This window comes from Theobroma cacao, chromosome 9, assembly GCF_000208745.1.
Source record: "Theobroma cacao cultivar B97-61/B2 chromosome 9, Criollo_cocoa_genome_V2, whole genome shotgun sequence".
In the NCBI taxonomy this organism is placed as follows: domain Eukaryota; kingdom Viridiplantae; phylum Streptophyta; class Magnoliopsida; order Malvales; family Malvaceae; genus Theobroma; species Theobroma cacao.
Window position 1 is genome coordinate 6,349,485 of NC_030858.1, and position 12,905 is coordinate 6,362,389.

The 12,905-nt window shown below is 35.9% G+C and overlaps 1 protein-coding gene across 6 annotated transcripts; it reads left to right on the forward strand.

Annotated features, from left to right (window-relative positions):
• Positions 1,032 to 12,537, forward strand: LOC18588680 (protein argonaute PNH1). Of its 6 annotated transcripts, XM_018128412.1 has the most exons (24): positions 1,032 to 1,338; positions 2,511 to 2,610; positions 5,800 to 6,149; positions 6,256 to 6,464; positions 6,590 to 6,736; positions 6,841 to 6,974; positions 7,086 to 7,195; positions 7,788 to 7,894; positions 7,994 to 8,132; positions 8,211 to 8,327; positions 8,634 to 8,741; positions 8,872 to 8,943; positions 9,059 to 9,181; positions 9,330 to 9,489; positions 9,730 to 9,851; positions 9,976 to 10,113; positions 10,189 to 10,331; positions 10,830 to 10,892; positions 11,056 to 11,119; positions 11,192 to 11,327; positions 11,583 to 11,656; positions 11,778 to 11,872; positions 11,953 to 11,984; positions 12,152 to 12,537. In XM_018128412.1, the coding sequence occupies exons 3-24, from the start codon at positions 5,802 to 5,804 to the stop codon at positions 12,319 to 12,321; spliced, it is 2,811 nt and encodes a 936-aa protein (XP_017983901.1). In that variant the 5' UTR covers positions 1,032 to 1,338; positions 2,511 to 2,610; positions 5,800 to 5,801; the 3' UTR covers positions 12,322 to 12,537. The 6 variants fall into 6 exon arrangements, with proteins under 6 accessions (XP_017983901.1, XP_007013311.2, XP_017983899.1 ...); XM_007013249.2 differs by lacking the exons at positions 1,032 to 1,338; positions 2,511 to 2,610 and adding an exon at positions 4,948 to 5,170; XM_018128410.1 differs by lacking the exons at positions 1,032 to 1,338; positions 2,511 to 2,610 and adding an exon at positions 5,288 to 5,333.

The following is a 12,905-nucleotide window of genomic DNA, read 5'->3' on the forward strand; positions in this document are numbered from 1 at the left end:
GAAAGATTAATTGAATGTCACTTTTATGTTATGTATAGCTAAGAACAAAATCAATACACTACATATGAACAAAGTAGTGTATTCATAATTCATAAAATAATTAATTGAACATAATTAGGATATATAAAAATGAATTAGCAAGTGAAATCATACTTTTGCTTGTGTTGATATTAGACGTCACAACCAAATTCATACTATATATAATTCACTGTCAATTTGTCAATTATAAATTTATACTATATTTTAATTTTATTAGGAGGTGCAAATCAAAGCTCTCTAGTTTTGCTCAATAACATATTCTTACCCATTTTGCACTAGTATTGGTGCTATATATATATATAGATTGGATCTAACTTTGATGCTTTTAAACACATTATACAATCAGATCCACCAATCATGTAGTCTTGAACTAAGGGATAACACTAAGGAAAGAACGAGGAAAAGGAGCCTATAGCTAAGTGCCAATTATATATGTAATCTTGAACAAAGGAAAAAGACATTGGAGATGCAGAGGAAGGACGCTTATGGAGTCTTGAATTAAGGAATAAGACTTTTTAATTAAAAGAAAAAAGAAGTAAGGAAAGGAGCATAAAGAAGAACATTATCCAAATCTTATGGTATTATTGTGGGTAGTTATTTGTCATGCAAAGCAAATCAATCATTATAACAACTGTTGAAGAAGTTGGAATCAACATGACGCAAACCACTTTAGGGGCTGATGATTACCTATTCATTTTATATATGATAAGAAAATAAGGCTTAAATTCGAGTTTAAGCTGTCCAACCTCAATCTTTTCTCCCCTAATTGCCGCCATAGAAAAGCACTCACCCGGAAAGAAAAAGAAACAAACGAAATTTGCCCTACGGGTCGATGTAAATAGTAGTATACATTTTTTGTTGGCTATGTAATTATATGTTTTTTCACTTGTAAATCCATAATTCATCACGTAATGCTACTCAGTAGTAGTAGTAGTAGTATATAAGAGCCTCGAAAGGAGAACCTGCCTTCTATCCTTTTTTAAAGACCCAACTCAACCTTTTGCTTTACACCTCTTACTCTCTCTGTCTCACATACATATCATCCTCATCTCTCTCTTTTCTCTTTCTCTTTCACCGGAATCTCAAATTCCGGCCACATATCCACCCCCCAGAACCTGACACACTCTCTCTTTTTTTCATCAATTATTCAACGATCTTTTCTTTATTCATATACGTCAGATCTTCAAGGATTAGAAATAAAAAACCAGCTTGGAAAAGCACTGAAAGCCTTGCCACAGAGATAGACTAGTCCACCAACACCCACCACTACCTCTGTTATCTTTCCTTCTCGGTCTCAGAGTATGGAATCTTACACCTTTTATCGATTTGTTTTAGTTTATTTTTAATTGGTTTAATTTCAAACGTTAGCTTTGCTATGCTTTTTATTCAAATCCCATTTCTCTTTTGCTGTTTATAAATGCAAAAGTTCATCAGTTTTTATCAGTTGCACGCTTTCATGCTCGAAGAAAGAAAGAAACAAAGGCCTAAAGCTCCCCCCATCTCAGAAAGCTATTTCCCACACTCTTTCTCGTTTAAAGTTTCCTTTTCTTAAAGGTGGTGAGTGTTTGCTGATGGATGGAAAGCTGAGAATCATTATTATAATAATCTAAGGAAAGAAACCATTCCCAAAAATACTCGACCCCCCATAATCTTTTCATACCCCTTCTTCACAGCTTGCGCTTCCCTGGTATATTCGTGTGCTTCGTTTTCCAAGAAAGACATTCTTTCTTTTCAGCAACAGTTTTTAATCAAGTTTCATTATTTCATCCCTGAAAAAAAAAAAACACTCTCTTTCCTGGAGCTTTCCTCCTTTCAACTATTAGCAATATCATGATTAGGTCAGGATTTCCTTCTAAGATCAAGTTTTTTTTTTTGCAAAGTGCCACTTCATTAACTCTGAAATGGGTATTAAGCTTTCAAACTCTCTCTTTGGTTTTGACTCAAACCCATGCACATTGTTGATCTTGCTTTACTTTGACAGCTTGTGCTTTAATGTCCATATCTCTTGCAGGCAGTTTTACTTTTAATCTCATGCATTAAATCTCTCTCTCTTTCTTTTTAGGTCTCTAGATCTTGTCTTTAATTTGTTATCCTCGTACATTTCACCTCCTAGGGTCCATGTATCTTCTTTTTTTTTTCACAATCTTTCGACTTTCATAGCTCACTTACCCAAAATACTCACTATCCAGCACCTACAAAACTTGCCGACCACTAGTATACTACTATACCAAGGACCCCAAATTCCATGTGGCACCATTTCATCTGCTTTCCATGTCTCTGATATCTGAATCTTTAGCCATAGTACAGTAAAGATTTGGCCTATGCTACACAAAACCCGTTTCTCTTACTTTGTATAGCTATATAGCCGCAGTTTGCTGCACATATATCTAAGCTTTGCCAATATCTCCAGCCCTGATCTTTCTTTCTGTCACTAAATAATCGATCAGCACTTAAAAATATATTCTTTGCAGAGTATGGGCGCTGGAATTTCTGGTTGTTGAGAAAGCTGATGAGGAAATAACCGCATTTATTGCTAACGTGATGTTCCATAAGGAAACGTAAAAGCAAAAGGTTCGTTGCAGATTCACCCTACTTACCCTCCCTCTCTCCTTCAATAACTACTATCGGCGTTTTTACAGACTTTTGCTTTTAACCCCTCAAGGAGGAAAGTACAAAACTTACTCTCTAGTCTATATCAACTATAATTGTTAAGTTGTATATTTGTTTTTCATAGCATTTAGGAGTAAAAAGACAGTAAAAGTCGGATAAAAATATACGAGTTAAATTTGGAAATGAAAATAAATATAATATTTATCCTTACTCTTTGACTTGCTCTCTCTCTCTTTCTCTCTGTTTCCTCTCTTTCCATATCTACGTTTCATGATTGCTATGGATGTTGGTATGGCGCTTGGCGTTTGATTCTCAGCCATATCTGCGTAGCAGAGGAGAATTACGGATATTCCTCTTTGATACATAGCCATCACCTAGGAGAAAAAAACAAAAGGTGTGGGTTTTTTTCTTTCTTGTTTTTTTAAAGGGAAGCTATCCTTTTTGGTCATATTTCGGCTGGTCCTAAGCTTTTTCTCCTCACTTTTCTTTTTCGTGATCAATAGTAATGGTTTTGTTAGTGCTTTGAGCTTTTCGTTTGTTTTTTTTGTCTTACCTTTTTAATGTTTTTCTCTTTTTATCGTTTTGTAGACAATCATATGTTTTGAGGATCGACAATGTTGGCTAAATATCTTGTCAATATATATATATATATATATATATATATGTTTAAATTCATAGGTAGTGACATCGGTTTTGATGCACAATGAAGGTATAATATACTATAAAAATGTGCAGAAATTGAGATATAATTGTTCCTATTAATTATGGAAACAACATTACTTTTTAAGTAAATTGGCCTTTTTTTGCCTTAAAACTTTCAACGAGTGTTAAAATTTAAACTCTTACCAAAGCAAAGAATAGGGGGAATTGTGGGAATTTCTATGAAAGAACATAAACCCAAAGATTAGGAAAAAGAAAATTTCATGAAAAATGTACCTATAAGTAAAGTCTATAGATGGTGATGGTTGTAGAATAGGATTGGCAGTGCCTGCCTAGTGATTCTAAAACCCAAAAAAGCCAAAACCCCTGTATTATAGTCAATGAATCTTGTTCTGAAGGGCAGCTCCACGACACAACTGTACTGCTTCATGCAGACAGCTTGGATTATCTGGGAGACTGTCATTTTTGACTTGGATTTTATTACAAAGATAGTACAACTATTGGCTATTTCTACTTACCTTTTTTCTTTTCTTTTCCTGCAAAATTTAAAGTATATATGAGTATAAATGGTACTACTCCTTAATTTGTTGTGATTTCAAGTTCAGTGTTTCCATCGCTTAGACCTAAAGATACTTTAAACTCTTGTATGTTCCCTTTAGGTCTTTATACCTTTCTAAGTAGATCAAATCAGACTGCTATAATTTCATGTTGTTGGGTTCTTCATTTGCTTGGTTCAGCTAGCTGTCTGCCTGTACGCTTTGGGCTGAGCTCAGGTGTACCTTAAGCTTTTTTTTTCTTCACACTCTGCAATTTTTAAAAAGAAAAGGCCCCTTTGGGTTGGTAAAGTTGCCTGCATTTGCAACCAATTGTTTGTAGTTTCAAAACCCTGTAAATTCCTGGGGTTTATGAAATTCAGAATCTTGAAACTACTTTTTCATTGTGAAATCAAATCATAATTTAGTTTCCCGAATGTGAGATTTCTTGTTCCTTTTCTTTTCAAATAATTATTTGTGTAATTGTTTTTCCTTCAATGGGCCATACATTTGAGCCCAAGTATTAGCTAAAATAAGAGTTGAGGTTGGACCATTTATCTCCACTGAAAGGAAAGGGACATGTCATTTGATTGTTCTTCATGTCTTGTAATAATCCCACGGTTGGTAACTATTGCATTTATCCTCACGTTCCAAATTTTCTATGCTGAATATAAATGCCTCCCTGCCAGAAAAAGGTGCAGCTGACAAATTGCAGCTAAACTTATCCCAAAGCAAAAGCGAAAAAAGTTCAGAACAATACAATGTGTCCGGTTAATAAACAACAAGGAAAACGACATAAGCTGCAAAGTATTTGAGGACTTTACTGCTTTGTTTTAGGGTTGAGCCAAGAGTTATCCGAATCTACCAGTTTTTAAGCCTAATTGTTACTACTGTTATCCGTTTGAGGCGCTGATTTTCCTATCTGTTGTGTTTCTGTTCTGTTCTTTGTGTGCTGTCTGGTGCTTATGTTTAGTCGCTGTTGGTGGGCTTTGGGAGGAGTTAAAGCTCCTTTATACTCCTCTGAAAAAAGCAGTTTATACATGCTAGATTACAAGCTGTCCCGCAAAGAAGTTGGAGAAAAATACAGCCTTCAATGCCACTAGGACCACAGGCGGCACAATTGCCGCTATGATCAGGATTAAACCCACAATGTAAAATTGTGGTCCTTCTCACTGAACTATGTTTTACTTCCACTGGAGAAGCTGATCCAAATTCTTCGTTCTTTTTTTCCCTTTGAGTCCTAATATTGAAAGCTAAGATGATTCCACAGGGAGAGGGAGGGAAGATATGAGAAACCATACATGTAACAATGGCTTCACAGCTACATGGTATATAACATTAAAAACCATGGAGATGGCGAAAGCTAGCTGCATATTTTTGTTTGCTAATGGAAATGTGCTTGTTTTTGTTTTTCATGAACTTGTTTATGAACTTTTCATGAGCCGACAAATGGCTTGTGTATGAACTTGTCTTTAACTTCTTTCACACTTGGTAATTCTTTGTTTCTTTGTTCATTTCTTTTCATGGTTGGAGGTTTTTCTGAATCTTTGCTCCGTGGATTCTTGCTTTTTTGCATGTTTGCATGTCTCTTTTGGTCATCCTATTCAGAGAATATGCAGAGCTATAGAGTAAAACACTATCGATATTTGATGCTATATACATCTCCTCTTTCTTTTCTTTTTCTCTTTCCCTCCTTTTTTTAGCTTGCTGCAACCGTTACACTGCTTCGTGTTTTCCCATTTGTTTTCACGGTTCTCTAAAAACCAATCCCTTATGGTAAGATTCTCGCAGAAAACGTGTACAATGTTAAGCCATTACCTTTCAAAGGTAGTTTTTTGAGTCATCACTTTGTGATCTGTCTCGTCTTTTGGTGAACCCTCTCTCTCTCTCTCTCTCTCTCTCTCTCATTGAGATAGAATTACTTAAATCAACTAATTGAATATTGTTTGTTCTACAGAAATGCCTCACATGCATATGAGAGACCTGAAGGAGAACCATGTGGTGTCAAGGGAACCTCTAAAGAGTTCCATGAATCAGAAGAAATCACCCCAAATGATCATCAAAAGTGGGGATAGATTTGAAGATGGCAAGAAGAGTCTGGGAAGGAAAAATGGAAGGAGAAGAGTCAGAGGACATAAAGTAGATAGGTTACAAGATGCAAAGCTTGAGTCAAGCATGGGTTCTATTCCATGCAAGAGCCTTATGTTCCACAGAAGGCCTGGCTATGGCCAGTTGGGAACTAAGTGTATGGTTAAAGCCAACCATTTTCTTGCTGAGATACCAGGTTCTGACTTGAGTCATTATAGTGTAAGTTTTGCTCTATTTAAAAAAAAAATACTACTAATGGTTAACTAGGTGAAATGCTGAGACTTAGGTTTGACAATTTATTGTTGTGTAATGTTTCTTGGAACAGGTAGAAATAAACCCGGAAGTTGCTTCTCGTAAACTGAACAAAGCTATTATGACAGAGCTAGTTAAACTTCACAGAAACAGCGACTTGGGGATGAGGCTTCCTGTTTTTGATGGAAGGAAAAACCTATACACAGCAGGATCACTGCCTTTTACCTCTAAGAAGTTCAATGTAATATTGGCTGATGATGATGAAGGAACGGGCAATGCTAGGTAATTCATCCATTAAAACTGGTTCATACTAATTTTCTCCTTAACTGGTTCACTTTAATTGGAATATATCCGTGATCTGTTTCAACTACTGAAGGTTTTGATGCAAATACTGCTAATTTAATCAGGAGAAGGGAATTTAAAGTGACAATAAAGTTTGTAGCTCTCGCTAGCATGGCACAATTGAGCAACCTGCTTTCTGGGATTCAAGTTGATACCCCTCAAGAAGCCCTTAATATTATCGATACTGTGTTAAGGGAACTTGCGGCTCAAAGGTGCATCTTATTTGTTTTAACTTTTTCTTCTGTTTCTTTTGTGAGGTATGATCCCACTGACAGCAGATTCTAACTTGTCATAATCTTTATTTCGATGAATATAGGTACATATCAGTTGGAAGGTTCCTTTACTCTCCTCATATCAAGAAACCACAAGCACTGGGAGGTGGCTTAGAATCATGGCGCGGCTTCTACCAGAGTATAAGACCTACTCAGATGGGATTGTCACTGAACATTGGTAAAATCCTACTAGACATTCTCAATTGATAGAAGCATTGCTTTTATCAGCCTTTTTTTTATGCTGGAATCCAATAGTCTGCTTTGTTCTTATCTTGTCTTTTTGTGTTAGATATGTCAACGACTGCATTCATTGAACCACTACCTGTCATTGATTTTGTTGCTCAAATTTTGGGTAAAGATGTGTATTCAAGGCCAATGTCAGATGCAGATCGTGTTAAGGTATTGTACTGTGTGGCTCATGATGGCTTCCCTCCTTGCAATGCATATAAACATCGTCATTGTTGGCATTCTTGAAAATTATAAGTAGATCCTGTAGTTTAACATTCGAACACTGTAGTAGTTATAACACAGGTTGCAAAATCTTCACCATCTCCAGGTAAGGATTGAAATTCTGAACTGCAACTTAAAAACAGGAGTTTGTTGCATCCAAACCAGATTTATAAATTCAATTCCCAAGGCCGTGATGTAACCCTCTTGCTATTTACATCTAGTTCCTGATAGAGTGATAGTGGTCAATTTCATTTTGCCTCAAATGTTGTGCAAACTCGGATACCATTATATGACATAAAAAACCATAATGTCAAGTCCTGGTAACTGCTTCAACAACATATCCATGTTTCTTCTAACGTTTGAGACAACACTATGGTACTTTGCCACGTAGCTATAGTCTAATGGCATTCTCATCACTATTCATTGTAGGCTTTTAGCTCTGACAGCTTCTTCTGAAATCACATTAACATGTAGGAAGTTTATATCTATCCTTCACTTAGACTGGCAAATTGCAATTTATCTTTTTGGGAATGTTTTTTAGGTTAAGAAAGCCCTCAGAGGTGTAAAAGTGGAAGTGACTCACAGGGGAAATGTACGCAGAAAGTACAGGGTTTCAGGGTTGACAACTCAGCCAACAAGGGAGCTAAGGTATATTTTTTCTTGAACTTGGCCTCCTGTTTCTCAAATTTGAAAGTTTGTCTTTGCTTCTTCCTGGAAATTAAATTTTTTTTGTTTTCCTTTCATCAGTTTCCCACTTGATGAGCATATGAACATGAAATCAGTTGTTGAGTACTTTCAAGAGATGTATGGATATACAATTAGATATGCACACCTACCTTGCCTTCAAGTAGGAAATGAGAAAAAGGTGAACTACTTGCCCATGGAGGTATGCATTGCCCAATTTTCTTTAAGCTTGTATGCAGCATGGAGGGTTCCAACCAACGTAATATAAATCCTATCACAGGCTTGCAAGATAGTTGAAGGACAGAGATATACAAAAGGGCTGAATGAAAAACAGATTACTTCTCTGCTAAAAGTTTCCTGCCAAAGACCTCGTGAACAAGAATTGGATATCTTACAGGTCTAAAGCACAGTTCCTTGGATTATTTGGTGTCTTTTTCGAATAAACAGATGAATATAAAACTTAAAGAATATTGTATAGGCTACTTTTAGTTAATTGCTTTCTTGCTGTGTTGTTTTACTTCAGTCACTGAACCATAGCAGATAATAATTATATTCATCAACATGGAAATTAGCAAGTTGTCTTATTTGTCATCATAGTAATAAAGGATAACAATAGCAAGGTGGATGAAATTAGTGTGCATTTCAGTTTTTGCCTGCCTGGAGAAAACAATGATGACCTAAAAGTTTTTTGGTGTCTTTACAGACAGTTCATCAAAATAATTATGATCAAGATCCTTATGCAAAAGAGTTTGGCATCAGCATAGACAGCAAGCTTGCATCAATTGAGGCTCGGGTTCTTCCTGCTCCATGGGTAATGTTGAAGTCACTGTTAATTCTTTTTTTTTTCCTTCTTTCTTTCTGGCAGTCATTGTCAATTCTTCTACATGATACAGCTTCTTACTCTCTAACATTTTGTTCTTTTGTCCTCTTTCTTTCTAAAGCTGAAGTATAACGATACTGGAAAAGAAAAAGAATATTTGCCTCAAGTTGGTCAGTGGAATATGATGAACAAGGTTAGTCTATGTCAAGGTGTGAAAGATACCAAGACTTCACCCGAAATGGCATCCTTATATTTTACTCCATGTTACTTCTATCTAAAGAAGGGCAATTCTTGTTGCTTTGCTGCAGAAAGTGATAAATGGAAGCACTGTAAGATACTGGGCTTGTATCAACTTCTCACGAAGTGTTCAGGAGAGCACTGCTCATTGTTTTTGTCAGGAGTTGGTTCAGATGTGCCAAGTCTCTGGCATGGTGAATCTTCCTGACCTTTTTTTCGGCTAAATTGAATGCTATCTCAGCAATTATCTATAGTATTGCTTCCAATAACTGAGCAAAAAAAAATAGTATTGCTTCCAATAGTCTCCTTCAATGCCTGAACATCAATTGGACTTTATTTCAGGAATTTAATCGAGATCCTGTAATTCCTATATATTCAGCAAGACCAGATCAAGTTAAGAAAGCACTGAAATATGTATATCATGCTGCTGAAAACAAACTTGAAGGAAAAGAACTGGAATTACTCATTGCCATTCTTCCAGACAACAATGGCTCTCTGTATGGTATGTTCCACCTTGCAACTATATATCTGTACACTCAATTTGATTATGTTTAGCTGGATAATATTGTATGAATACAGCCTGCATATAGAGGTATATACATTATTAATATTTAAATCATTAATTTTTAAACATCATCTTCAAGCTTTAACTCTTTCACTCTGTTTAAACAGACACCCTCCCGCTGTTGAGATTAGATATGCCGCTTTTGTTTTGACTATGAGTAATTTGTTTTGCATTCAGGTGATCTTAAACGAATTTGTGAAACAGATCTGGGTTTGATTTCTCAATGCTGCCTCACAAAACATGTCTTCAAGATTGGCAGACAATACTTGGCAAATCTCTCCCTTAAAATAAATGTCAAGGTCAGTCATAACTGAATGATCTGTTCTCTTAACTAATCATGATCACAGAAATTGTTAGGTAATGATTTAATTTGCATTGTTCTTCTTTAAATCAAGACTATTTCTCAAGATTTTTATTTTTTAGATGGGGGGAAGAAATACTGTGCTCTTAGATGCTTTAAGTTGGAGAATTCCTTTGGTTAGTGACATTCCAACAATAATATTTGGGGCTGATGTAACTCATCCAGAATCTGGAGAGGACTCTAGTCCATCTATAGCTGCTGTAAGTAAGTTGAATCCTGTATGTTAAAAGCTGATAACATGTTGCTCCTTAGCCTTAATGATTGCTGGAATGCAGGTTGTGGCCTCACAAGACTGGCCAGAAGTGACAAAGTACGCTGGACTGGTATGTGCTCAGCCTCATAGGCAAGAATTAATTCAAGATCTGTTCAAAACCTGGCAGGATCCTCAACGGGGAACAGTTACTGGAGGCATGATCAGGTTTGTTCATTTAAGATTATTTCAGCCCATCAATCACTTATTTGGTATGGAGTCATATAGATGAAGTCATAATTCCAAGTCATAGCTTGTTGGTCATCTTGATCATCTTCAACTTTGTCTTATATGAACAAACTGCCCGATAAATTTTGAGACAATGGAGTTTAAAGTTGTGAACTACGTCAGTACGTGGTGGTGCCACATTAAGTGGTTCGACTTGAGTTTGGTAGTGGACTCAGTTTACGGTTTTAAGGTCTCTAGATGCATTAACATGGTCAATATCAAGTTTCAAAAGCTTTCCTGGCTAAAATTTCATTCTGCAAAAGCTTGCTTACTTGAAAACCAGTCTTTTTTGAGGTTACTGCATGCTTTTTTTCATCATATCATGTCCTCCCATGCTCTGTAACACTTATTAGGTAACGAGGGTGGATCCATTCCGTGCATTTTTTATTGATGTGCCAATATACTGATGGAAATTTAAATAAATTCATGGTCATGCAGGGAGCTCTTACTTGCATTTAAGAAGGCCACTGGACAAAAGCCACTGAGGATAATCTTTTACAGGTCTGCCAGCTATGACTTGCAATCTTTAGTTTCATCCTGATAAGTTTATTTATTTATATTAGATGAGATGGCAAACAAAAAAGACTAATTTACACTTAATGAATAGCTACGCTTCAAACTATTTTAGTTCAAAGTTTTCTGATGTCCTCCAAAATTTGTGTAGAGATGGTGTCAGTGAAGGCCAGTTCTACCAGGTTCTACTGTATGAACTTGATGCCATACGGAAGGTTGGTTAACATAAAGACATATTGTGCTTATTAACTATGTTAATCCTATGCTTATACTGTGGTTATGTGCAGGCCTGTGCATCACTGGAATCTACTTACCAACCTCCAGTTACATTCATTGTGGTTCAAAAGAGGCATCACACTAGGCTGTTTGCAAGCAATCACAGTGACAGAAGCAGCACTGAGAAGAGTGGGAATATATTACCTGGTAAAAACCAGTGCTTTTTGTTCGTTCTGGGATTCATGGTTCGCTTAAGTAAAAATTGAGAACATAAATGGTGTCTCCAGTATCTAGCCAATTCCTTTCGAAAGAAACTAGGATTTCTGGATAAAAATAAACAGATGACTACTTAAAACCTCTTTCTGAGTTTATCAATCGAATTCCATCATGAGGTAGCTAGCTTTTTCCATCTATAATTAAAAAATGTTAAGATAAATATCTACATGAAGTTTCCAAATGCAGGGACGGTGGTGGACTCTAAGATCTGTCATCCAACTGAGTTTGACTTCTATCTGTGTAGTCATGCGGGAATCCAGGTATGGACTATAATCTTAGAGGTTTTTGCCTTATGGTTTTCAAATCATAATGTGTGAGGAAAGTTTGGCATTACAAGCCCTGCATATTAAACATGTTTACCTTCAAACCGGAAATTGACAGGGGACAAGTCGACCTGCTCACTATCATGTTCTGTGGGATGAAAATAACTTCACAGCAGATGAGATCCAGTCTCTGACCAACAACCTCTGTTACACGTAAGAATATTGATTTGTTTAATGTTACATGTTGCCTTTCCAGTTATCATGATTCAAATTAATGGATCATTTGATTGCAGGTACGCTCGGTGCACTCGATCTGTTTCTGTTGGTAACTCCTAATCTACCACTTACATGATTACTACATCCATTAATTTCCAAATTATCTCACAGCATGATTACACCATCTGTTTCTGTTGGCAATAGTGCAGCGGAGTGTGGTAAATTCTGTAAAAGTATGAGAAATCTGTAATGTATATTTGCTCTTTACGTATGCAGTGCCTCCAGCATATTATGCTCATCTAGCAGCCTACCGAGCTCGATTCTACATTGAACCAGAGGCAACCGAAAATGCTAAAGGGAGATGCACACGCACGAGCAATGGATCATCTGTCCGGCCCTTACCAGCATTGAAAGAGAGGGTGAAGAATGTGATGTTTTACTGTTAAAACAGGAGGAAGAAGCTGAGATGATACAGAGACCAAGGTGAAAGGGAAACTGTAAACAACATATGTACATTTGTTGTGTTTATATTGTAGAGAGGATTGTGCATTGAAAATTTTGAGAACGCAACAAGCAGCTTTTCTAACTGACTGTAACAGTTAACAGAAGATTAACAAAATTGAGTTTAGATGCATATATAATAGTTTGTCTACCATTCTATATCTAAACGCATATATGAAGGCAGCCAAGTCTTTTCAGTACCAAGTTTAGGCAATGCTACCTTATAAAAGAATTATCGATAAGATCTCTTTTATTATAATCTTTACTAATGTGTATTTTCACCTTATCATATTCTTTATAAATTTTATGTATTAATAATTTTCAATGTCATATTCCGATCAATGTACTATTAATATAAATACTATAATATTACTATAAATAATATAATTCTAAAATAATTTTAAAAAAATACACTGGTTAGATTTTTAAAATCCAACTGTTTTGTGAAAATCTTTTGAATATATTTTTCAATAAAAAACAGTGTAGTGATTTTTTTATTGAGCACCGTATATAATTTATTTATTTATTT